The sequence below is a fragment of the Cricetulus griseus genome, chromosome X, assembly GCF_003668045.3.
Source record: "Cricetulus griseus strain 17A/GY chromosome X, alternate assembly CriGri-PICRH-1.0, whole genome shotgun sequence".
NCBI lineage: Eukaryota > Metazoa > Chordata > Mammalia > Rodentia > Cricetidae > Cricetulus > Cricetulus griseus.
The window spans coordinates 103,688,392-103,714,135 of record NC_048604.1 but is presented as its reverse complement, the minus strand read 5'-3'; the positions used below and the strand labels follow the sequence as shown (position 1 = coordinate 103,714,135).

The window sequence follows — 25,744 nt, the reverse complement described above, 5'->3', positions numbered from 1 at the left end:
TAAACCTCAAATGTAGAAACAAGAAGACACAGCATTCTAAATCAATAAAAGAATGACAGTTTTCACAGTTTAATTCTCTTCTTTGACAAGATAAAAATTGTAACCCTTAAAACATTATTCTGCCTATAATATTTATCCACTAAGCCATGAAAATTCCCATTGTTTTACCCCATACTCCCATTTATTTTTAACATCAATTTTGTTTATGTGAAGTTGTACTTTTTTTAAACATGGAAATACTTAATGCAACAAATGTTAGCCTAAAGGGATAGTAAAATTATCATAAGCTCAAAAAACACATTTACCTGCTAGTCAGTTTCTTTTGTTTCTTTGTTTTTGTGAGACAGGGTTTCTCTGGGTAGCCTTGACTGTACTAGAACTAGCTCTGTAGATCAGGCTGGCCTTGAATTCACAAAGATCTACCTGCCTCTACTGCCTCCCAAGTGCTGGGATTAACAGTGTGTGCCACCACATTTTCTTTTTTAGGATAACTTTAAGTTTTTAAAATTGTATGTGTATTGATGATTTGCTGGAATGCATGTCTATGTGAGGTTATTTAATCCCGTAGAATTGGAGTTACAGACAGTTGTGAGCTTCCATGTGGGAGCTGGGAATGAACCCAGGACCTATGCAAGAGCAGCCAGTTCTCATGACCTCTGAGCCATCTCTCCAGCCTCACTAGTCAGTTTTTATGAATCAAATCTGATTTAAACTTCTAGAAACATCACTATTAAAGGAGTCTCTAGTATACAGTATTATAAATCAACAATAATAACTATAATATAAATAATTCAAGGAAGGTATTTATAAAAGTCTGTGTCTCTAGAATTTCAGTCCAAAAAGAGTAGTACTTCTTAGTACCTAAAGATTTATAAGGTTTTATATGGTTTTAATGTTATAACATATATTTTACAATTTTTAGTTTTAATTACCTGTATGTGTGTGTTTCTGTGTGGGTGTTTGCACATCAATACTTTGTTCATGGGGACCAGAAGAGGGCATTGGAGCCCCTGAATCTAGATTTACAGGAAGTTGTGAGCCAACTTAGGTGCCAGAAGCACAATTCAAGTCCTTTAGGAGAGCAGTTACACTCTTAACAGCTGAGTCATCTGCCCAGCCCCCAAAGTTAGGGGGTTTTCTTTGTTTTTTGAGACAAGGTCTCACTGTGTAGCCCTGACTAACCTTAAACTCTCTGGGTAGATGAGGCTGACCTTGAAACTCATAGAGGCTTGCCTGTCTCGGCCTCCTAAGTGCTGAGAGTAAATGTGTGTACCACCATGGTAGGCCATGATTTTAATTTTTAAAATTACTATTTATATCTTAAATCCAATTTAATATAGAACTTGGGAAAAGGAGACAATCTTCACACACTTCAACCTACATACACATAGGCATTGACTTTTATGCAAGAAATGACCTCATTTTGTAACTTGTATTTACAAAACACTAGAACTGTCTACAGAGTCTAAGGTAGTTTGAGACATCATTTTAGACTAGAAATAAACTTTAGCAGTAAAAGGGCCAGACAGCAAAGCTGTACATTCTTTTGCAAATATTTGATTTTCTATTGCATCCACAGGTAATATGTAAATGAATGGATGTGGATGTGCTTTAATAAAACTTTATATATGGACCAAAAATATTATTCTATATAATTTTCACATGAGCTGAAATATCTCAATGTTTTTGTTTCAACCATTTTAAAATGTAAAACTTGGGCTGTAGAGATGACTCAATGGTTAAGAGCACTGGCTGCTCCTATAGAGGACCCAGGTTGAATAACCAGTATCCACAAGGACACTCAGAGCAATCTAGTTCCAGGAGATCTATCACTATCTTCTCACTTCTTTGGGCACCAGGCACAAATATGGTGCACAGATATACATTCAGGCAAAACACTCATACATACAAAATGGTAAATAAAAAATGTAAGTTATTATTAGTTCACAAGACACATATGAAGGAAGCAGTGGTCTGGACTGGTCCATGGACCCCATTGCTGACACTTGATCTAACAACTAATGCTGCAGTATCAGATATTCGACAGAACAAACTAGAAGAAAAGGCAGGAAATGGCAGCTGTGCAATTAAGTTGATATAATAAAGGAAAACAAGTCAACATTTTTAAACTTCAAAGACAAGAGATTTTATATATCTATTTTATTTTAATTTACCTTATTTATTTACTTGTCAGGATGGATAATAAATTAGATTTTGAAACAGGCTCTAAGGTTATAAAAACTGTTAAGTGACACTAATAAATAGAAGTAAATATAAAAATCTCCAGGGAGTTGTGTCAAAGGACACAAATGTTCAGTTAAACAAAAGGAAAGTTTAAAATTTTTATTATTAATACTAAGTGATGACTATAGTTAAGAAAACTATTATATATTTGAACACTGATAACAGATAAAATGCAATGTTCTTACCAAAAGACAAGTGTAGGGGGTTATAATTCTGTTAGTCATCTTCATTCATTCATTCCAGAATGCATACATGCTTAAAACAATATTGCACATCATAAACACAAACATTTTTGACAATTAAGAATAAACTTTGAGATGCTGGAGAGATGTCTCAGTGTTTAAGAGCTCTTCTGAATACGAAGGGACAGGTAAATGAGTCGCATGGAGACTCATGACGTGAAAGACACAAATAATAAATAAAAACGTATAATAAAAGGATCTCTTCTGGAGAACCCAGGTTCAATTTCCAGCACCCATATCATATCGTGGCTCATAATAGTCTCTATCTACAGTTCCAAGGTATCTGATGTCCTCTCCTGGCCTCCGTGGGCATTATGTACATACTGCACAGATATGCACACATATAAAATACAAATAAATTTATGTATAAAATAGAAGAAACTTTGAGCCAGCTGTGTTGGTGCATATCTGTAATTCCAGTATTCAAGAGTCAGGGGAAGAGGATTGTTATGAGTTTGAGAGAAGCCTAAGACAGATGGTGAATTCCAGGGTGGTATAGGCTATAGACTGAGTTCCCATTTCATAGATCACAGAAAAATTTTAGATGGATGGATGGATAGATAGATACATAGATACATAGATACATAGATACATAGATACATAGATAGATAGATCGATGTTAGATAGACAGACAGATGATTTTTTGAAGTTTTTAAGGAAATTATGAGTGTCTCTGTTTTGCAAGTTTGAAGAGTAAGAGCTGCTAAAGACAAAGAAACCAGGGAAGACTGTGGCATTTCTGCTTAATCATAAATGTCACTTTCATAATATTTTTTAAAATGTATTATTGTCCTATTACTGTGGGCTTGGGGTAACTGATATCAGTGTAAGGAGATTCAAATTCTACCTTAATGTGGAATGTACTTCTGTGTATGTTTATCTTATTGATTGTTGAGTAAAGTACTGTTTGGCCAATGAGGCAGCAAGCTAGGCAGGACTATGAGTCAAGGAGGATTCTGGGAAATGTAGTAGAGATCCGGGCAGGAAGTGACATAGCAGGAAGACTCATATATAAGCAAGGACAAGAAAGAAGTTGTCCCTTTTCTCTTGCCCTTCCTCCTGGTCTCTATTCTGGAGTCGCCAGGTGATGTGCTGGCAAGAGAGGGTGCCAGCAGAAGGCATCCTCGATAAGATAAATCTTATAAAATATATAGATTTATGATAATTAAGACTGAGCGAGCATGTAAGAAATCCTAGTCGACTGGCCAAGCAGCATTTGTACCTAGTATAAGTCTCTGTGTGTTACTTGGAACCTTAACGTGGCAGTGGGCAGAACACGGGTGACTGGTAGAATGTGTCCACGTGGTGGCAGGGCTCGGGTGGCTTTGGAGTAAAGACTAATTGTTACACTACCTCTGTTGTATAATTAGGTAACGATGAAATATATAGAGTTTCATTATAGAAAGAATTCACTGACCAAGTTGAAGGAAAAAATAGGATAAGCAGATTTCTATCTTAAAATCATTACTGCTATCAGCAATTTGAGCAAGCATTGTGGTGTGTGTGTGTGTGTGTGTGTGTGTGTGTGTGTGTGTGTGTGTATGTAGAATGCATTCCTGCATTTCTTAACTTACTCCTCCACTCACCATTTCTTCAGCGCCATCTTTAAAGGAAAGCATTTCCCTACCTAAGATAGTAAGTAGCCTTTTAAATATGATTTGCTCTGGCCAGTGGTGGCAAGAGAAAACAAAAACGTGGTATATTCTTGTATATGCCTTGAGAGTAATTGATTGTTTCTATTTACTTTTTTGTGCTCTTAACTATATGTGATTTTCTAGATAGATACCATCCTATGAGCTGAACTCCAGAATAAATACACATGGAGCAGAACTGTCAAAAGAGCCACTCTTTCTGGGACTGACTTCTGGATCTTCAGATAAACAGCTGAGCTATCTAGTTAAGCCAATGCAGCTGACCTACTGATCCATGAAGATAGGTAATGTCTGTTTATGTGACTAAATGCCCAAGTAATCTGTCAAATAGCATTAGTTTTCCAAAGATCATTGGGAAACATCGATATTTACATTGTGATTCATAACAGTAGCCAAGCTACAGTTATTAAGTAGCAACAAAAATAATTTTATGGTTGGGGTCACCACAACATGAGAAGCATATTAAGGGCCACAGCATTAGGAAGGGTGAGAACCACTGTCCTAGGATATCCCATAGTTCTTCAAATCAAAGCTGTCCTTAGGCTCCCCAGAAGAGCCTTGGTTCTTTTTCAAAAGTTTGCAATGAGTGATGATAAAGAGTTCTAACAATGTAGTCTTAGCTGCCTACCTTACTGAAAGGAGGAGGCTGAGTTCCATATGTCTAAGTTGTAAAAATAATCTTGGTTTCCAATATATATATCAAAGCATAATCGTACAGTAGTGAAACAACCCTAACTGAAGTCTACTGTTCAAGTGTGCTTATGTTTGTAGAATTGGAAAGTATCAGTACTTGTGACACCTTTTTTTTTCTAAATGGTGGGAACCAAATAGATGCAGGAAGTCTTTATACCTGTGCCCTAATGATAAGGTTTCACTCTGCAGCCATCCTGAAAGAAAAAACAGCAATTATGGGGTTTTTTGAACTAGTTAATCTTGATAAGAGTCAATCCTTTCCCCAAGAGAGGTCTATGAACTGCCACCCCTTTTAAAATGAATGAATAAGAATGCATGTGCACCACAAAAGCCAGGGTTTCCGTAATCACTGCCCAGAGCCACTGCAAATACACGAAGGCCTTGTGTTTACACTTGTTCATAAATATTTTGGAAAAGTTTGATGAAAGAAGACTGCCAGTGCATGTGTACCTTTTCCAGGTGGCTGAGAGTTCAACCATGCAGTGTCATTCCTGAAATGGATGTTCCGTTAGAACAGTCATGTAATGAAGGCAAGAAAAGCATTCAAGCATGGTTAAATTCTGTATGTTTCAATCAAAACCACTTTACTATTGAGAATTATAAAATCATAACAATCAATTAAAAATATCAAACAGGGTGTTAGTTGGTGGTAGTAGTGGTGGTGGCAGTGTGTGTGTGTGTGTGTGTGTGTGTGTGTGTGTGTGTGTGTGTGTGTGTGTGTGTGTGTATGTGTGGGTGTGGGTGTGTATGCGCATGAGGGCCCGGGCATGCTTGCATTGTTAACAGAACACCATCATAATCATGCTGATCTCTTCATCAGTTTATCTAATTACTTCCTGCTGTTTCTGATCAATGGGTCCAGGGACATTCCCAGTGTGGGAAAGGATGAAGAGGATACCTAGATTATAGAAGCATGTTTTTAAGGATTAAGTGAAATGATATGTGGAGGCTATTCATGTCTTCATGAAAAGTACTCAGCAAATATTGGCTATTACTATTACTACTGCCAAGCTAAATATTTTGAAAAAATCAAGAACTTTAAATCATTGATTAATCCTTTGACAGTAATGCATCAGGCACATGCTACAAATGGCCAAGTAGACAGAGTCATGATATGGTTCATGGTTTTGGTCTGTGTCTTTAATATTTTCCAATGTTTTGTGCATATTGTTTTCAAGGAAACAATTAGAAACAAGACAGATGTCATGAAAATAGATGTACATGTATTTTAAGCTATTTGTTTCCTAAGTTGGGCTAACACATATTTATTTAGCCATTTTTCTGAAAATGTTATTTTGCTTTTTTGGACTGAATAAAATTCCAACTGTGTATGTGTACCTGATTTTCTTTATACATTTTCTACTTCTGGACAACTAGTCTGAATCTGCTTTCTGGCTATTGTGCATAGTGCAACAATAAACATAGATATGCAAGTGTCTCCTTGATATGTCAACTTAGAGTCCTTAGGCTTATTCCTAGGAAGTAATATAGCTGGGCCACATAGTAGCTCTCTCTCTCTCTCTCTCTCTCTCTCTCTCTCTCTCTCTCTCTCTCTCTCTCTCTCTCTCTAATAAAGCTTCATACAGATTTCCACAGTGGCTGCACCAGTTTATTTTCCCACTGACAGTGCATAAGGCTTCTCTTTTCCTACATCTCACCAACATTTCTTGGCGTTTGTTCTCTCTGTTGTTTGTTGTTCTGATAATAGCCATTCTGAATGTGGGAAGATGGTATTTCAAAGCACTTTTAATTTTTATTTCCCTGCTAGCTAAGGAGCTTCACCCCCTCCTCCCTATTTTGAGCATTTATTGGACATTTGCATTTTTTCTTCTGAGAACTATTGAGTTCATTAGTCCATTTGCTATTGGACGATTTGGTGGTTAATTGTACATTCTTCATGTAACCTGAATATCAGTACCCTGTCTGATACATAGTTGGCAAAAAATATCTTGCACATTAAAAGAAATAATCACCAGTGAATAGCCAGCTCACAGAATGGGGTAAAAGATCTCTGAAATGGTAATTTTCTCTTTGCCAAATTAACTGGGTTGCAAAGAGGTTCAACTGCAGTCTTTGGCTGCAACCAGTCCATAAACAAAAGAAATAAATAACAATACTTTTATATTAAAAGCTGAAACAATACTTATCAATCAGAAAAAGCTAAATCAATTATTTGTTTTTCACTGTTTATGAAACAAAATACATTAGACTATTCTCATTAGCTTAGAGTGAAAATTATCCATTGTGGTTTTGATTTATAGTAATACATTTTAATCAGAACACTCAATAGTGTTCTAAGTTACATATATATATATATATATGAATATATATATATATAATGTCATAATGTAAATAAAGATTAGATCCTTAATGAATACATAATATGAATATCCTTACTGGGATATATAGTACACCTGGGTAGAGTTTGCATAATACATGAATAATGTAAATATTGCTAATTAAACACTTTAAACAATTTGGGAACCCTTTAAAGGAATATAGGATCTTTCATTAGTAAGTAAATCCCAAGATTGCATGTACTAAACTTGGAACACTCTACTTGCTGTTTTCCTTCACTCAACTTGGTACTCCCTGTTTGCCAACATCTTCCCTTTCACATACACAATGAAAGGAAATAAAGCATCTGCCCTTCTGTGTGTTGGGCTCTGCCTTGCCACACTTATCCCACTAGAATATCTGTGCTTGTCTCAAGAAGGAGATGGGAAAACAAAAACCCTAGATGTCAGGGGATGAATTGTTGCAGTCTACTTTTGCATCTCCAGATTTTGCCCCCTGGACACATTTCTAATATCCATTCCAGTCAATGTTGAGAGTCATTGAGTTGTCCTGCCATTGGTCCTTCCATGACAAGAGTACCACATAGCTAATCACTGGGTCCCTTGCCACCCTTCATTGCTTCCCTTACATCTGTCAACATGTCAGAAATAGTTCACTCCTCAAGTTAAGCACTTTGCCTTTTCTGTTTGGATCTTAACACTGTGATTTCCTCTATGTTTCAGTAGCTTAAAGTAAGAGAATGGCCTATCTTTTGAGACAAAACCCAAGATTTTTTTTGTCCAGCCCATCAATTTAAATTTTGTTTAGACCAATCAAGACCAGCATTACAACATCTGGTAGAACACTGAAAGTCATATGCATATATAAGAAATAACACTGAGTGTTGCCATTTCAAATTATTCTGCAACATGCCATCTCTTTACTATAGTTCTATATTCTGTGGGTGTAACTAGAGTGGTGCCATATAATCAGGATCTACACTACTGTCCATGGCTTTGTGCCTGTATGAAGCAGTACACACCCAACATAAGGTTGACCAGGAAACACAGAACTAGCCACTCTCTGTGCCAAAAAGGTGCCTTCAGTTTGTTTATTGTTTGTACTGATTTATACTTCAGTTAGCTGTATAAAAGGGTCATCTAAAAAATATTGTTAATCTTCAAAAATTGGTGTTTCCATAGTAACTTTCCTCCAAATTCTTCTGTAAAATTCTTTTCAGATATCTAGTTTAGTTGACACCCCAAATGCTCACATTTTATTATAATTTTTAAATTAGACAGTTCTAAGAATATATCAGCCAAAATGGAAAGGAAATCCTAATGAACTTTAATTTCAAAGGGTCACGACAGCTTTTAAGGAAAGCAGAAGTAAAACCGTATGTAAGTAGACAACGATCACATTTAAACTCATGATGCAATTCCTGGTACTATATCATATCCCTTATTCACATCAAGTGCTATGGATGTAGCTCAGAGGGTGAAGTGCCTTCCTGGCATACCATATTCACAGCAAAGTAACCTGCCTCAATCTACATAGAGAAAGCAGTACCATGCAAGTGGTGAGGACAGCCCTTGTTCCTTTTGTCCCTTTGTTTAAAAGAGAAGATTTGTGTTTGGAAAAACTAGTGACTGCTGTCCAAAATTTAGCAAGTTGCTAGTAACTCTACTTTCTCCTTGCCCATCATTTCAGCGCTTACATTTTCAAACAGGTCATGCTAATTGTCATTAAATGATATAGCCAGAGGTTTAGAAAAGGCCCCTATAATCTGCTCAATGGCAGAAAAGATGAATCAACTAAGGCTACCCTGTGCTTGTCCAAATGGGATTGAGGAAGAAGAGTTGGGAGCCACAAATTCCTTCCTTTTGTTCCTTTCAGTGCCTTGGCTCATAGCAAAGGGACTATATCACATCCCTAGCCAATGGAACAAAAGAACACACCCTCACTTCTTGCTTCCAGACTGTTGAAGATCTATTGTCTACTCACGAAGGTTTTCTGAGAATGCTTCACAACTTCTTTTAGGAAGGGGGCCCCTGGTAGTGGATTAGTATTTTTCCCTGGTGTAAGAAGGGATTTTGAGAGCCCGTCCCATGTGAAGGGATGCACTCTTGGCCTGGACACATGGGGAAGGGTTTAGACCCGGCCCAGGATGATGTGGTGGACTTGGGGAGCCCCCATTGAGGGCCCTACCCTGCCTGGGGAGTGGAGGGGATGGGTGGGGGGTAGGTGGGGGTGGGGGAGGAGGGGTGAGGTGAGGGGAGGGAGAGGGAGAAGGGATTGATATGTGAAACAAGCTTGTTCCTAATTTGAACTAATAAAAAAATTAAAAAAAAAAGAATTATATCTTCAATTTTTCGACACAGACTTAGCGGATTTGAACAACTGACATGCCCACTAAATCCAAACAGAGGGAGCACAACAGTCTTACCTGGTAGATGTTAATGCCCTAAAGAAGGAAACATTTTTAATCCCAGGATTTGGAAGAACATTGCTACTGCAGAATCAAGAAACAAAAGTCCCAAGGTGTCAAGACCTTGTGTCTATAAAGACAATACCCTTTCCAGTGTCAGCACTTCATGGCATAAAATATGCTGTATATATTATGACTAACATCTAACCAAGTATATTTCTCATTTTGTTAATAACATCTCTTAAAACACTTAGAAATATATATGATATGTTTTGATGTATGCCATGCAAAATGGTTCTCCAAGCATTAAACATTTTGATTTCTATATAAAAATATCTCACCTACAGCTTTGAGTTCTCAGCACAATTGACACTTGGAACTGTGCAATTCTTCATTGGGCATGCTATAATATTATAGTATGCATACCTGCACCTCAGGTCTCTACATACTAGATAACAGGCACAACTCCTGCCAGTAGTTACTATCAAAAACCTGCCTTGAGACATTGTCAAATGGCATCTCTTAGAGAACTACTGACTTAAATTAAAAATGAAAATTGAGGGACATATTGGCAGCCTACAATATGTACAGAAGTATTTCTATGCCTCCAATACCCTTAGAAGGTTTGGCTGAAATGAGCACTAATTCTGAACACTACTAATGAACTCTATTTCTTTGGAGTCACATGAATTATAACATTTTATCATCTAGAGTTCCTTTGTTGTTGATTCCTAGATTTTAACACATTTGAATTCTTGCTTGTTTCAATAATAAGTGGTGAGCTAAGTAAGTAAGTATCAACTGTTTCCAAACATGGCTGATATCAGACTCACCCACAAAGGCTTTTCAGATTATTGATTTCTAGTCTGGTCCTTGGCGATGCTCATTTAGTAGGAATTGTGTAAAAAGATAAAGACAAACAATTTTACAGTGTCCTCTCTATCTCTAACCCACTAAATAATCAACAAAGTGTTCACTTTGGAATCCCCTGTTATATTCTATGTAAAAACAGAATCTAATTTGTGCCACTGCCTACTCCATGCAGTAGAGAAAATATGGGAAATGTTTTGTTGAATGTCTGTCCTGAGCAATCTTCCAAATCAGTTTAAATAAGTGAGCACAGAATATAAAATATGATAACAAACCCAATTAAAGCAGAAGCTTATGAGGTATGATCAACAGTAACTGAGTGGGGTTAGAAACAGTTTGAAGAAAGCCATCAGGGAAGACGACTCTTCCCCCCTATAATGTGAAGGCTGCAGAGGAGTGTGCCATACAAAGATCATTCTCAGCATAAATGGCAGGTACAAAGGCTTTGCAGGGATAAAATGGTCAGTGTTATAGATCAGATAAGTCTATGGAAAAACTAGAGAAGGGTGATAGGAAGCAAGAAGCAGAGATCATGTAAGAGGGCTTAGAGGGTTAAGGTCAAGGATGAATACTATTCTACATGTAATAGAGACAAACCAAAGAACTAAATTTCACTGTATCATTTTATTATTTAAGGGTTCTTCTTAATACATAGCCCTCGCCTGTTTTCTGAGATGACAAAGTCTAGAAACTATCAAGGGGGAAATGAGGAAACAAGAGTACAGTGAAGAATTCTTATGACTAGACCATACTCTCACAACCAAGTTGAAAATCACACCCATACAGTGTAGGGTTATCACAATACTGAGGGAAAAGTTTATCCCCAGAAAAATAAAATTAAGCATCTTGTAGTATCTGTTTCCAAATGATTGGCTAATATCATTACTATACAGCACCCAGTGGGAATCTGATTATCCAGTAGCAGTGATGCTTAATGAATAGCTTGAAAGATGGGAGACACACCTTCTTTAAACAGTAGGGCTTCTTGACCAAAGAGGCTTCATCCAAGAAAAAATATAACAGAAAAAAGTTATCAAGCTTGGAAGACAGGAGGTTAGGAAATGCATTTATAATTACTAGAGGTGTTCATCAAGGGGATTCAATAACCTCCTATTCATTTGTAAGTTGAAGTTTTTGCTGTTGTTTTGTTTTGTTTTTTTACTCTTATCAGGAGACAGATGCAAAGCAAACAGTAATATCTGTGCCATTTCTTATCTGTCTTACAGATGACAACTGATTCCTATGTCTATAGCCCTGCAGCAGGCCCCAGCTTTTGGTATCTTCAGAATTAGCAAGGAGTATCCTGCATTCAACATTACTGAATCATGAAGCAACCCTAATAAATTCAAAGCCTATGGGAAATGTATATGTATGGGGACCACATCGAAAGATTTTTACTAAGACCTACTACCTAGGTAAAGGGCTTAATCCTTTGGGAGAGTTCCTTAGGACAGGGTTAAGTGGAGCTGGGTGTAGTCAACATCTGATTACAATGTTGTGGTCAAAAGTCGAGATGGCAGCTTGAACATACCAAACAGGAAGTGAAGTCTGCAACAGAGCTGTTAAGAAATCTGTTGAGGGCCGGGCATTGGTGGCGCACACCTTTAATCCCAGCACTCGGGAGGCAGAGGCAGGCGGATCTCTGTGAGTTCGAGGCCAGCCTGGTCTCCAGAGCGAGTGCCATGATAGGCTCCAAAGCTACACAGAGAAACCCTGTCTCAAAAAAAAAAAAAGAAAGAAACAAAACTGTTGAGTGAAATGGCAGAGAGTGAACAGCATAGAATGACCCGAAATTAGGTATCACCTTCTGGATTCATGCAGCCTAGCCATCAGCACAAGTTCAACAAGCACCTACTAGGCTCCAAGCACTTTGCTGGATACTGGTGTAATGGCAGGGACAAGACACACCCAGCACTTCACAGAGTTTTCTATCTATCAATAACACAGAAATGAATGTTCTCTGTCCAGTGGCTTTTCATGTTGACTATGTGAAGCATTTCAATCTTTTGTCCAGCTCAAGGAGCCCTCAAAAGTGAAATGTTGGAGAGTACTCCATGAAGTCATAGAGCTAATTTTCAAATAAAAATCTTTTTCTAATGTCCTTTTGGGAAAATCAAGATGCTATAGCATTGAACTTCTTAGATCTTTAAAATTTGGAAGTTTGACTATACTATTCAAAGTAGGGAGGTATTCGGCCATGTGATTTGACAATATGGATGATCATATAAAACAACTAAAAGCCTCATATTTACCATGACAGAGGAATAATTTGTTTTAATTGTTCCAACCATATAAATGACACAGAAGAATTCTGTCAGGTCAGAGCACCCAAGTAATGTTCTTGGTTCAGTCACCAACTATTTCTGCACCACCTTCAACTCTCCTGCTCTTCCTTTTGATTTATTTAACCAGGGGATGGAAAAATCTGCATAACCCATCAGTTGAATTTGAGTCTGAAATTGACTCACATTATGTCCAATCACTCTGATATTTGAATGAGGTCTGATGATGCTATGATAGCCTGTAATTTCTCCAGAAGTGTGGCCATTACATCTTTGTTACTTATACTCTATTCCATGTATACCCATACAAACTAAGTCTGGTAGGTTTGATTTCCTAAGCTACTCTCAAATATGTCAACTGCTTGCTACAGCATTCCCAGCTAGTGTAAAACACAGGTCATCTTCTCTCATCTCTGTTAGAAGACAGGAAACATGTTATTTTATTGTTATTTCTATTTTGGTTTTTCAAGACAGGGTTTCTCTGTAGCTTTGGAAGCTGTCTTGGATGCTCAGTAGACCATGCTGGCCTTGAACTCACAGAGATCCACCTAACTCTGTCTCCGAGTTCTAGGATTAAAGTCATGCACCACCACTGCCTGGCTGATAGGATCCATTTTATATACTCCTTATTTTGGAGCCAGAGGAGGCATCCCAAATTCTGATCAAGTCACCAAGATGTACCAAGGACAACGCCTAGCTGTAATAATGGGTTAGCCATAAACTGAATGTGACAAAACCATGGAGGGAACACTTTGAACAAGAACAAGTTGTTATCATACATTCTGCTGTGAAGATCAAGAAAAGCATTGTTGTACCATACTTTGAAAAAGTAACTGATACTATAAATGTTCGATGCTCTTATCACTTTTGCATTTTCTCAGTGATGTTTAAAGTGGATCTTAAGAGGTGAATGAAATGTCCAATGTCTGGGAAATTGTTCTAATACCTAACTCACAATAGGCACTTCACATATGTTTTTTTTTTTTTGAGTGAATAAAGGGTAAGCACTTGTTTAGTATATATAGTCTTATTTTGGACAGGAAATAAAAAGCTTTGAAGAAAGAATATTAACTATTTATCGCTGGGTTTTATTTTTCAGGGCAGTGAAGAAGTACTAAAGACCCATAGATGGGAATTCTTTTCCAGGAAGACCATAGTACAGCCAAACCACATAGAACAAATCAAGTGGAATATTTGTGTTGAAATACAACACAAGCCCCAAATTATTAAAAACCCAAATGACTGAGGTAGACAGAGTTCAGCAATGAGTCTTAAGCCCTGAAGGGTCTTGCTAATGTGAAAACAATAGGTTGTACTTCAAACCCCACCTATGGGGGATCCAAAGCTGTGGAACACACTGCTTTATCATTATAAAGGATATATAGAAATATTCAGAGAGCCCACGTGTTTTCTTTCAGAAATTCCCTCTAAAATATTCCCATTTTCAGTTTTAATACAAAATGTATGTGCATGATGGCCTAAGCTATTTACCAGCAAATATTCAGAGCCTAGCAGCAAATATTACCATGAGCTTGACTGTGAATTTATCATTTTAGGAGAGCTGAATTAAAATAATATAATTTTTGGGTGGTATTAATGTATTTGTATATGTGGACAATAAATGGGCATTCATTAAATGGGCACATGGGTTTTTAAGTAAGGATTCAGTTACCACCTGTCCTCCCCCTCCCACTCTCTAACTAAGGAGGAGCTATAAACGACCTGGAGTCACAAACCAAAAGACACCAGGACATAGCTCCTGGAGAATATGGTGAAGGCAGATGATGAAAGAGCACAAATGGCACAGAATAGCAACCATTACAGAAACCTGATTAGCCTTGAGACCACTTTAAAAGGTCAATCCTGGAGCCACCAGTGTCTCTGCAGATAGGAACAAGCATCAGTAACTGCACAAGTCTCACTTGACTTTTCCAGACAAACAACTCTAAGCCAGAGAAAGAGCTGTTTCTTGTTCTATGAACACCAGTCTAGGAAAGAAACTTAACAGTTTCCTAGCTCATAGCCTCACCTTCCCAGTGAAAGAAAGTGACATTCAAGTGGTGCTCTCAATTTGCCCCCGTGGCTGATTCAGAACCAACCCAGGCACCTCCTGGACCTCTGAGCTTACCACTCCTGTCCATATCAAATTCTTCCTTAAAATAAAAAATACAGTTTTAATGGAGGGAGGGGATTGGGAGAATGTGAATTCCAGACAGCCTTTGCCTTACTATAAATATTGATTTTTTCTTGTCAGCTCTTTGTCTTGTCTGTTTCTCTCCAGTTTTTCAAATTGGCAGTCAGAGTGCTCCATCTCCACAGTGAAAAACATGTCAAAGGAAGCTCAGTAAACTAGCAGACAACAGAACAATAGTGATGCCTCATCTCCAAACTACACACCTTCAAAGTTGAAAATAAAATGTCCAAAATCTGCTGCTTGTCACCCTCCTGGCAATCCTCAAAAGTAGTGCTCATTCCTCAAATATCTTTTTCTCCCTTCTTGCCTTCTTTTCTTTTTCTCTCTCTCTCTCAAAAAAAAAAAAAAAAGCCTAATCTAGGATCTTGTTTGGTTAGCCATTAACGTGAAACCTTGACTCCTTCAAAGGACACAAGTTCCAGAAGCTTTCTGTATATTGCATATATTCCGTAGGTACCCGCAGCGCCTAACACAATGCCCAGCACAAAATAAGTCCCCAATAAATATTTATGGGACATTGAAGTCAACAGAGAGAAGAGAGGTCACCAGAAGGTAAAGAAAGGTCCACCAAAGGACTCCCTGGTAAGCCCTTGGATTAAGTAGATAGCTGGCAATCTTCTGTCCCTTTGCAAACTCCCAAGGAAATGTACAAACTCCTTCCAAGGAATAAACTCGGTGCACTCAAAGCTCCCTGCGACATTTCTCCAGCAACTCTGCTGGCCACACATCCAGATCAATGGATACCCTTCACTTCTATCTAGCTCAATTCTACTCCTTCCATAATATTTGTCCAAAAGCTGGCCAAACCCCAGAAGTCCTAAATCTTAGCCCTAAGCAGCAAGGTAGCTATGGGGTCCAGCCCCAGGTAGTGGACTCAGTGACCACTGTTCAAGTCAAGGGAACAGGGACACTGAGTGCATGGACTCCTTTACTCGGGGATTTTGAGGAGCATGGCTGAGTTCTGGAGCAGGTGGCTCTTTCGGGTGAGGTACCTGGCACACCCGATTCCCCAGCCAAAAGACCTCTAGAGAGCTAGGGATCCCATCACCTCCACACAGTCCCTCTTTTCGCCAGCCAAGTGGCGCCCCCTTTCGTCTCCGCGCCTGCCGGGACACTCACTTACCGCGTAGTGCAGTCGCGGCTTCTCGCTGTAGGACGGGTCCCCCATGTCCCTGCCTGGAGGAGCAAAAGGCTCTCCAGCTCAGCCTAGGGTCGCAGTGTCTTTCAGAGGTCTCCTAACTTCACTGCCATCTCAGAGCAAGCCCTGGGCGTCAGCCCTGCTGTGCTCTGTGCGCACTGAGCCCGAGCTTGGCTCAGAGAGTCGCTGGCACCAAGTCCCGAGGCAGAGCCTGTGGGGACCGGGAGGAGGAGGCAGCGAGCTGGGGGAGGGCGAGGAGGAGGGGTAGGAGGGAGCGGCCAAGTCTGATGAGATGGGCGGGCGTTCAATTCCTTCCGCTCCTGGCGGGTCCCTGCTGAGGCAGTGGCCACTGCGAACTGTTGGAGGCTGTAGCCACTGAGGTGGCCCAAAGACAGGTGTCAGGCTGGCCGATGTCCCGCCTCCTAGAACTTGGCTCCTCCCTCGTCCCCCTAGACCTGACATTCAAGGCTGGGGCTTCAACACCTGCGCAGCGAAGCTCTTAGGTTTCCAAGAGAGATTAATTTTGATTAACTTTGAAGGAGCTGGGCGCCTGTTGCTGGAAAGCGATTCCCACCAGTCTCAAGGGAGTTGAGGGTTTTGGAAAGACTCGATCTAAGCCTCAAACTGCTGGGACCCTCAGAGATCTCACGATCTAAGCAATACTGTCTCTGGGACTTGTTGATGCTAGGAAGATGATTTGGAGGCTGGGCCAGAAAGGCTAAGGGAGTTTGCACTAGCCAGGCAGTGTAGAGAAGCCCGGAGAGTGAGTCCTAGAGAATTTGTTAGAACAGGAGTGAGCATGCACCTCCGCTGGATCTGAGCATATGCTGTAGGATAAGGGGCAGCATTGAACAAGGAGCTAGCTACCTTCTGTTTTGATTCTTAGGTGCCAATAGGGAAACAGATCTGCAAAGATTTAGAAATAAAAGAGGAACACTAATAGCAAACACTGCCAGGTAAATCAACTCGTTTCTAGCACACACTGGAACTGCACAATAACTCATACAATCGGCTTCTGCTCTAAAATCCCTCCATGGAAACGTGTCCTTTAAAACACCTCGTTAAAAAAAAGTCACCAAGTTTCCTCAGAGAGAAAAGCAGACAAAGCCAGAGGTGGGAGAGGTTCTGGGGACAGAGTGGGGACTCCAGACACATGAAAGCCACCAATCCAGGCCCCCAGATGGGTAGCTGTGATGTGGAAAGTGGAATTGTGGATGACTTCTGCTAGTGCTACAGTGTCCTGCTACATTGAACTATAGAAACAGTCTCTGCTAGATCTCTGCTAGAAGCAAGGAGAGGAAAGCAGGGTGTGGCCTCTGTCAAATTCATTTGGACAGGCCTGTTCATCAACAGACATATAGTTATCTAAAAACAATGGGCAGCATATTTAAAACAATCAGTGGAGATGTGAGCACGAAGGTGCATGAATCCTGGAGAATCTACTACTAGATAATCTCACAATGGCCCAGCTATCTGGAAAACTGTACAGTTATACTGAAGCTGACTGGATGCCTGACTTCTCAACCAATAATTCCACTTGTGCATATATAGAGAATAATTTAAGTGACCACACCATATACAGTAGTGTTCATAATGTTTTCAGGCATGGCTGCACACAATGGAAATAGTCCAAACATTTGGAAACTGGTGCATACAAACCATCTGCAGGCTGTGTAGACAGTAAAATAATACAAATAGTCAGATGTGATCCATGGTGACAGAAGTCAGAATAGCGATTATCGAGATGGAGAAAGTAGAATAGACTAGGAAGGAAGCACAGAGGAATTTGTGTTGTGGGGTGCTGAAGATGATCTGTGTTTTGATCTGTAAGACAGTTACAGGAACATATTTGTGTGTAAACAGCCACTTCACCATAGAGTTCAGCAGACTGGTGCCACTTATATCCTTAACTGTGCGTATTTTACACTGTCATAAAACATATAAAATAAATTCAAAGTCAAGCCTCTTCACAAACAGAAATCTGCAGCCAGAATGTTGCCTGTCTTATGAGAAAGACATTCAGATGTTTGTCTGTGTCTCTCATTCTCTCTGCAGTCTGCATTGCTCAAGTCCCCCACTCCTTTGCCGTAAAGGGAGGACAGACTCAACCCATTCAGTTTAGTGACTTTCCTGCACAAACATGTCCAGGCAGGGCTGGGCAAATGGCACACTAAAGTTCTCTCCTTTTATTTTCGTTCTCATGTGCTGCTGAAAACAACCTTTAGAAGGAAGTCTTCAAAGAAAGTAGAGAACTACTCCTCACTTTACAACCTCCCACCCTTCAGAGACTCACAACTGCCACAGCCTAGGGAGGATGTGTGCTTAAAAATGAGACATGAGATGGACTAACTGTGATATGCTTGCTTTAGGGACTTCTGTGTCACTGCTTTCTACCCAGATGAACTCTCAAACAGAATATGATGGCTCATGCTTGTAATCTCAGACTTTGGGAGGCTGAGGCAAGAGGATTGCCATGAATTTGAGATCACATAGTGAGGCCCTGTTTCAAACAAACAAACAAAAACAAACAAACAAACAAAAAAAACAAGATAGTCTCTGGCTTCAGGAACTTTTCTTTTGTCATATAAGCTCAGAGTTTCAATTAAGCACCCTATTTTTGAGGAATGTTACATTATCATTACTATAAACAAGAATCATTGAGTTTCTGCTTGATTAAAAACCCTTCACCAGAGTCTTTTGATCATTACTTTTCATCAAGTCTCCTTTAAAAATTGTCTTCTCCCAAAATTTGCTTGTATTATAACCTTGAAAATGTAGCAATAAAAGAATTCATGCTTTTCGATCTGTGCGCTTATATTTTAGACAGGACTTGTGTCTTCTAGAATATTTCTTTCTTAAGTGCTATTATTAAGTTGCCATGAAATTCTCAAGTGTGATGGCTCCCACACCCCATAGAAGAAGGGCTTTGTGGATTAGGACAAGCATTTAAGAAGATGAATGGCTAGTCCTCCAGAAAAGACACCTCATTAAAAAAATCATCTGCTTATTCAAATCTCAGTACATGTGTTTAATGCTCAAGTCACAAAAAGGGACCTTAAAGATTATGCATAGCACTAAGAGGTCTGTTCCATATGTAATAATTTAAATTCACAAACTATTAATATTTAAGTACATTGCAAAGTCTACTCTTGAATCTCTACTTGTATCTTCCCTCATTCACTTTTCCAAACCCAGTTGTTTATTCCATGCATTCCGTGTATCCATCCATTCCGTGTATCTGCTCTGGGTGAGCTGAACTGTATCTTATTGTGGCACGAGGTTTCAAAGCTCACATTTGATCATTTAGCATAATGGGGGAGACAAGAGGGAGCAAGAAAAACAAGAAGCATTTGTACCGGGCCCAAACTTCAATCCACTCATTAGTTAAAGGTTGTTCGGCTAATATTCCTTTTGTTTGTTTTGTTTTGTTTTGTTTTTAAAGACAGGGTTTCTCTGTGTAGTTTTGTAGACCAGGCTGGCCTCAAACTCATAGAGATTCTCCTGCCTCTGCCACCCAAATGCTGGGATTAAAGGCATGTGCCACCACTGCCCGGCTCCCTTTTCTGCTTTTATTGTAGCACTAGAATGGGACCCAGGGCTTCGTGCATGGTAGGCAAGTACTTTTGTACCCTGAGCTATAGCCCTAGGCCTGGTTCCATTTAAAAATAAATTTCTCTATATTTATAATTCTCCCCAGAGGAGACTCAAAAATAATCTCTGAGTTACTCTAACAGCATCATCTCCGAGAGAAAATGTGTGTGCCCTGTTAATAGTAGAGTGCCTGTGCATTCCTGCCTCTAAACATTGTGGTACTGTGAACACTGAATCTTGTCTCCCAAAGCATTTAACTTAAAATGCAGTCTGCCTGCCTATACATTAAGTTACAATTTTCCACATTTGGTAAAAACTCAAAGGCGATTAATTACTGTTGCTCAGGAAAACCTTAATTACATTTGTGAAAGCAAATTAAACTGTGGAGTTTTGAAGAAGCCAAGAATACACTTGAGTGTGCTTAGCTCCATCACTGTTATATGGGATTTCCTTGAGCAGGGTCTTCCTGCCCCCAAATCCAATGCTTCCACTCTCCCATCCTATTATCCTCACAACCCAGCCCTTTAAAGTAGTTTATGATTTTGAAACAGAAAAAAATACCATTTAAGGTCTCACTCAACTAATTTGTACAGAGCATTTCTGCATCTAGCTTTCATCCAAGTTAAGGAATGTAGTGCTGTTAATTCCAGATTCCCCACCCCCTCGGATTCATACCCACACCCTCTTCCTGAATCCAAAGACATCCTCCTATGTCTTAGGATTTGTTTTTATTTTATGTGTATAGGTGTTTTGCCTGCATGTATGTCTGTACAGCATGGTGGCCAGAATAAGTTGCATGATACCCTGGAACTGGACATACAGACAGTTGTTATTTACCATGTGGGTGCTTCGAAACAAATGTTCTTAACTACTGACCCATCTCTCCATCCTCAACACTATCCTAGTTTTGACTGACTTCATTTCCTGTCTTCCTTTTTACACCATAGTTCCTCAAATCAAGTGCCACTGACTTTTGGGACTCTTTGTTGTGGAGTAACCATGTGTCCTATAGCATGTTTAGCAGCACCCCTATCTTTACTACTAGACGCCAGAATTATTTGTCCTCCTCTAATTAAAACAATCAAAACTGTCTCCAAATGTTCCTTGATGCAGGAGGATGCAAAATCACACCTGTTGCAAAGCAACCATATTTTAGGAAACGAAGTACCCAATAATGTTAAGAGTCATTTCTTAACTTTATATATACATATGTAAATGCATATGTATATGGTTTAATTGCATCCAGCCTCTTTTGCTCAATACTATGTTTGAAGGTTCACCTGTATTGTTAAATGTCACTGTAGGCTATCATTCCCATTGCTGTGTGGCACTCCATTGCATGTGGTTACCATTGTTTATATTTTGGCTACTAATGAACATTTATGGTCATTCAAATTTAGAATTAGTGAAAACCACATAGCTTGAGTATCTTTATACATACCCACATGTGTACATGTGCATGCCTTTTTACAGGATAAGACATGGGAAATAGAGTTGCTGGGCTATAAGCATGCCTGAGTTTAATGTTACTGGATAGTGCCCCACAGTTTCCCAAATGGATTGTATTAATTAAAAGCTTTATTTACTCTGCCATATAAATAGACTGAACACAGTTTATATAAAGGCTGAACATAGTTTAGAGTTGACTCTCTTTTAGGTTTTCTCACAGAGCTACAAAAAATGAAATTAAAGAAACCAAACCCCAGGATATGGACGGAGAGCTAGGAAGTAGCTCCATGCCGCCCTTTCCCAAAATCATGTCTCCTGGAATTAAAGGAGGGCCTTCCATCTCTGCTGGGGTCCTGGCATCAACAATGTCATTGTTGATTTCACCCACTCACAGGCAGGAACAAATGAGACACTAGGTATGCTTTAGATCGAGGACATTTCATTTGGGTGAAGTTCAATTTACTTGGAGGGGTGGCAATCTCAAAGAGCAAATTGTAAACATATGTGCCACTTCAGGAATAATCAGTTTGCTCTATATTCACAATTCTTTACTTCACTTCCTAAATCCCTAGGAGGGATCCAAAGAACAAAAGGCCCTTTTCCTTTCTACAACTCAGTTAAAGATATAACCCTCAGCCTAAAAGCAGATCTGGGACCAAGACTAGTGCCTGAAGAATTCCTGATGGTCCCAAGAATATTGCCTGGAGCTGCAATCACATGGGAGAGATTAGAGACAGGAACAGGGCTTTGGCATAGTCTCAAGGTGCTGTCTGTGGTCTCAATCACCAGAACAAAGAACATCATAGAATTTTGTGTCAATTATGGACAGTAACATGATGACTCGAGAATGCAGGGGAGAAGGTAAGCAAAGGAGAGTTGGGGTAAATCAACTATTACGATAGAATCCATTAAGGTACCATTGGTTCTACTGTACTTGCTATCTGATATGTTCACTGAAGAATTGCTACTCAGTGCCAGAGATCCCAGGAGAATGCCCTTTAAAAGAACCCACAGAGAGATGGTTCTAAAATAAATGTTCTATTCAAGGGTCATTAATCAAAAAGGGAGAGGACACAATCCCTCCAGCTATGACTTTCCAAACTGCAGCTTGAGAATCAAGAAATGGCATGGCCATTGCACTTTTGAACTAACAGCAACTTCAATTACCTGCCCATGATCTTCACAAAACTGTGTCTGCCAACACCCTATAGAGGGGAGGGGCTCATGAGACCCAAACCATCCCTCAGGATCTATAGGCAGTCAACGGTTCCTGGAAGAGGGAGAGACATTCTCTTTAGTGGTATAGGCACTGATAAGTTGCCCATGCTCTTGTCCTCTATTTTTCTTCTACTATAATATTTTTAGTTTTTGAAATTATATCATTTCTCCCTTTCATTTCCTCCCTCTAAACCCTCCTATAGCTTCCCTTACACTTTCTCAAGCCCATGGTCTCTCTCTCTCTCTCTCTCTCTCTCTCTATATATATATATTATATATATATATATTATATATATTCCTAAATGAACAACTATAACCAGCTCGGTCTTTTAATGTTCTTGTATGTATGTTCCCAGGGCTTACTACTTAATATTCAATAACCAATTGGTGTGTTCTTCCCTGGAGAAGACTATTTCTCCCACTCTCAGCAATACTTGTTGACTATAGAGTTTAGAGTTCTTTATCTAGGGTTGAGGTCTTGTGAGCTCCTCCTTATTGTGTTGCCATGCTCTTTTAAATCACCTTTCACCCACACTCAAATAAAAAAACCTCTAATTAAACCCATTGGGTAAAGAAGAGGAGGAAGAGGAGAAACAAAGAAAGAAAAACCAAAAGTAGAAAACAAAACAGAAAGTAGTAGAAAGAAAAAGGAGATGAGCAGGAATGGGAGGGAGACAGCAGAAGGATTAATATGATTAAAATGTTTTAAGCACTTGTGTGAAAAGTCACAATGAAAACTGCTAGTATATATAACTAACACAAGTTGATGAAAAGAAAATAACTTTTCATTTATAGCCAAAATCATTGGTATTATATTTCTTTCTCTAATCCTAAACTTTCTTCATTGTCATGGTGGCTCAAGTGCCCAAACTCTACAGAATGTCCAAGATTGTGACACCACTAGAAGTGATAGAATGATTATTCTAAATAATATTAATTCTACTATTTATTGAGCACCTAAATCAAGGGTTTTATGGAAACAAAAAATAGGATCTTCATTGCATTGATGTGAGGAATACATGATTACTTTCATTTTATTCAAGAAGACAGTTGCTGTGTACACATGACATATGGTGCAGTTGAAATGTAAATAGAAGGTTGGACACCAAACAATTTGCATAGTAATCAAACAGGTTTCAAAGTAATTGTTATGTTTGATGATTAGTCATACTCATTCATTGAATTACCAGTATCTCTCACCCTATCTCTTTGGTCAGTGATTCCCAACTGAAGAGGATTTTGTTACCAAGAGGACATTTGGCAATGCCTAGAGCTACCATGGCCTCTTACAACTTGGAAGAAGTGCCAAAGAAGAGAAAGAAACTCCCATCAGAAAGAATGATCTAGCCCACAATACCAAGATGGCTGAGGTTGTGAAATCTTTCATAGCCATAAGAAGGTCACTCTTCAAGAATTTCTACATAAGAGTAGTATATCTCCTACCAAGAACATTGTTCCTCCTAGTAAAGTATATATTGCACCACCCAAGTATAAACATTCACATTGCAAAAGAGTATAACTGAGCTGACACCTGGGAGCCACACAACATGGAAGATTTTTGGAATGCCAACAGATTGGTTGGCCATTTGTAGAGCATTTGGTTATTTCCCCAAATTAACCAATTTTTTAACCTCAAAAATGCCTTAGTTTCTAGGCCCAATAGTAGCACAAAAAGTGACACTGTGTTACTGTGGTGACTATAGTTTTCAAAACATTTCCCCATGTAGTGGTACTCCCCCAATAAATCTATCTTACGATAGATCTATTTTTATGATAACAAGGAGAACATATGAGGCCGACATTAAAATTTTGTTGTCAGGCATCTAATAAAAAGAGGAGAATGAAACAAAATGCCCCTCTCCTGCCAAGACACTTAACCTATCTGGAGCTCATTAATCCAACAAATACGATGAGCCAGAGCATTCCAGAATCCTGAGGAATGTTTAATGCACAAGGTCAGAACACCAACAGTTTAACATTTTCTTGCCTTGTAGTGCAACAAAAAACAAACAAAGGAAACAAAGATTTCTTGAATTCTTTTGTTGTGGACCTCATTTTATTAGCATGGTTCCCAACAAGAATGAATTAGCACACCCTTCCCCCTAGGCATATTTGGTAATATGGAGAAGCAGCTAGAGCTGTTGCCACCTGAAAGCAGGGAGAGCGGCTACTGGTATCTAGTGTGCTGACACCAGGAATGTTGTTCAGTATCCTATTGTGAATTCATGAGACAGCTTCACACACATAGCAAAAGGTAGTCTGGCCACAAATATCCATAGCATAGAGGTTGAGAAATTCTAGTTTATATAGAAATTGTTTTGGTGAACGGAACTCTAATATATCAGAATCTAGACTAGAAGTTTTCATTATTTTGCTTTTAGTTGTCATCTTTCTTTGCATCCACACAAAGTACAGATGGAAAAAATATTACATGAAGATTTAAGATTTTCTTCCCTTTCAGCAGAAGATGGTACAAGAGCAAAGGGTCCAAGCAGAAGTGGCTAATTAGTAATCAAAAGAAAGCCCTTCAGTGCCATGGACATCAGCACACATTTGGATGTGGGCTTTAAAATTATTACTGTGAAGAAAGTCCTCAAAACACACTGATTAGAATTGCTTTAAGCATCAGCTCAGAACTGACATTTCAAACAAGATCTCCATGTACAACACAGTTTGAGAAGCACAGAAATGGTAAGGAGACGCAGAAAATGATGATTATAAAGGCTTGTCCTTGGTCAAGAGACTTGTGCAAGGGCAAGAAGGTAATATTAGACAATACTGGAAGCTATTCTAACCCTGGATATCGTGTTTTAAAGGATGAAAAAATATACCTAGGCATATGACAAACCAGCAAGAATCAGATCAACCGATAGCTACTGAAAAGCAGCGAACATTGCATTTTAACCCAGTTCAGTAGAACTCTGTGCCTACTAAATAACTGGCTTCATTTTCCTGTGCATCATCAAGTTTTCAGCCTATAGTCTTCAGGCCACATGATTTCTTCAAAGTTGTCAAGATGTGTTATTTTTCTCTTTCAGAAACAAAGTCTTTTTGAATATTAACATGGTAAGAAGTGACAAATGTATGAATTGACCAGTCCTTGTGATTTTCCAAAGGGAAAATCCTATTAGCATCTATTGAAGAGGCTTGGTACCTAGAAAGTGTTTTTTTTTTTCTCTCATCTTGGAAAATTAAAAATAACCCACCACTAGTTCACTGTTGCTGACGGGAAAGCACTAGACTAGGGAACAAAAGTAAGCTGTTTTGTACATCATACCAGGTATTGTAAGAACTTCAAAGCTCTCCTTTTTTACTCCTATAAGTACTCTCTCTGCATTGGAATGATTAAAAGAACAGAAGAGAGTCAATCTGTAAAAGTTGAAGAAGGACATGAAGACAATGATGAATGGTTTCAATGGATGTCATGTGTAAGAAAGGAAAGTTTTTGTCCCTTTTTCTAGAGAAG

At 39.0% G+C, this 25,744-nt stretch overlaps 1 protein-coding gene across 3 annotated transcripts in view; it reads right to left on the bottom strand.

Annotated features, from left to right (window-relative positions):
- The window catches only part of Arhgap6 (Rho GTPase activating protein 6), a 520,326-nt gene that overhangs the window by 236,102 nt on the left and 258,480 nt on the right, over positions 1-25,744 (bottom strand). For 2 of the 3 annotated variants that reach the window (XM_035449869.1, XM_027431822.2), the window contains exon 1: positions 16,006-16,281. The exons of the other annotated variant lie outside the window; for it this stretch is intronic. Coding sequence is in view for 1 of the 2 variants with exons in the window: in XM_027431822.2 (XP_027287623.1) it covers positions 16,006-16,050 (45 nt within the window). In the remaining variant the exon portion in view is untranslated. Of the gene's footprint in view, positions 1-16,005; positions 16,282-25,744 lie in introns of those variants that run through there. 3 annotated transcript variants of the gene reach the window in all.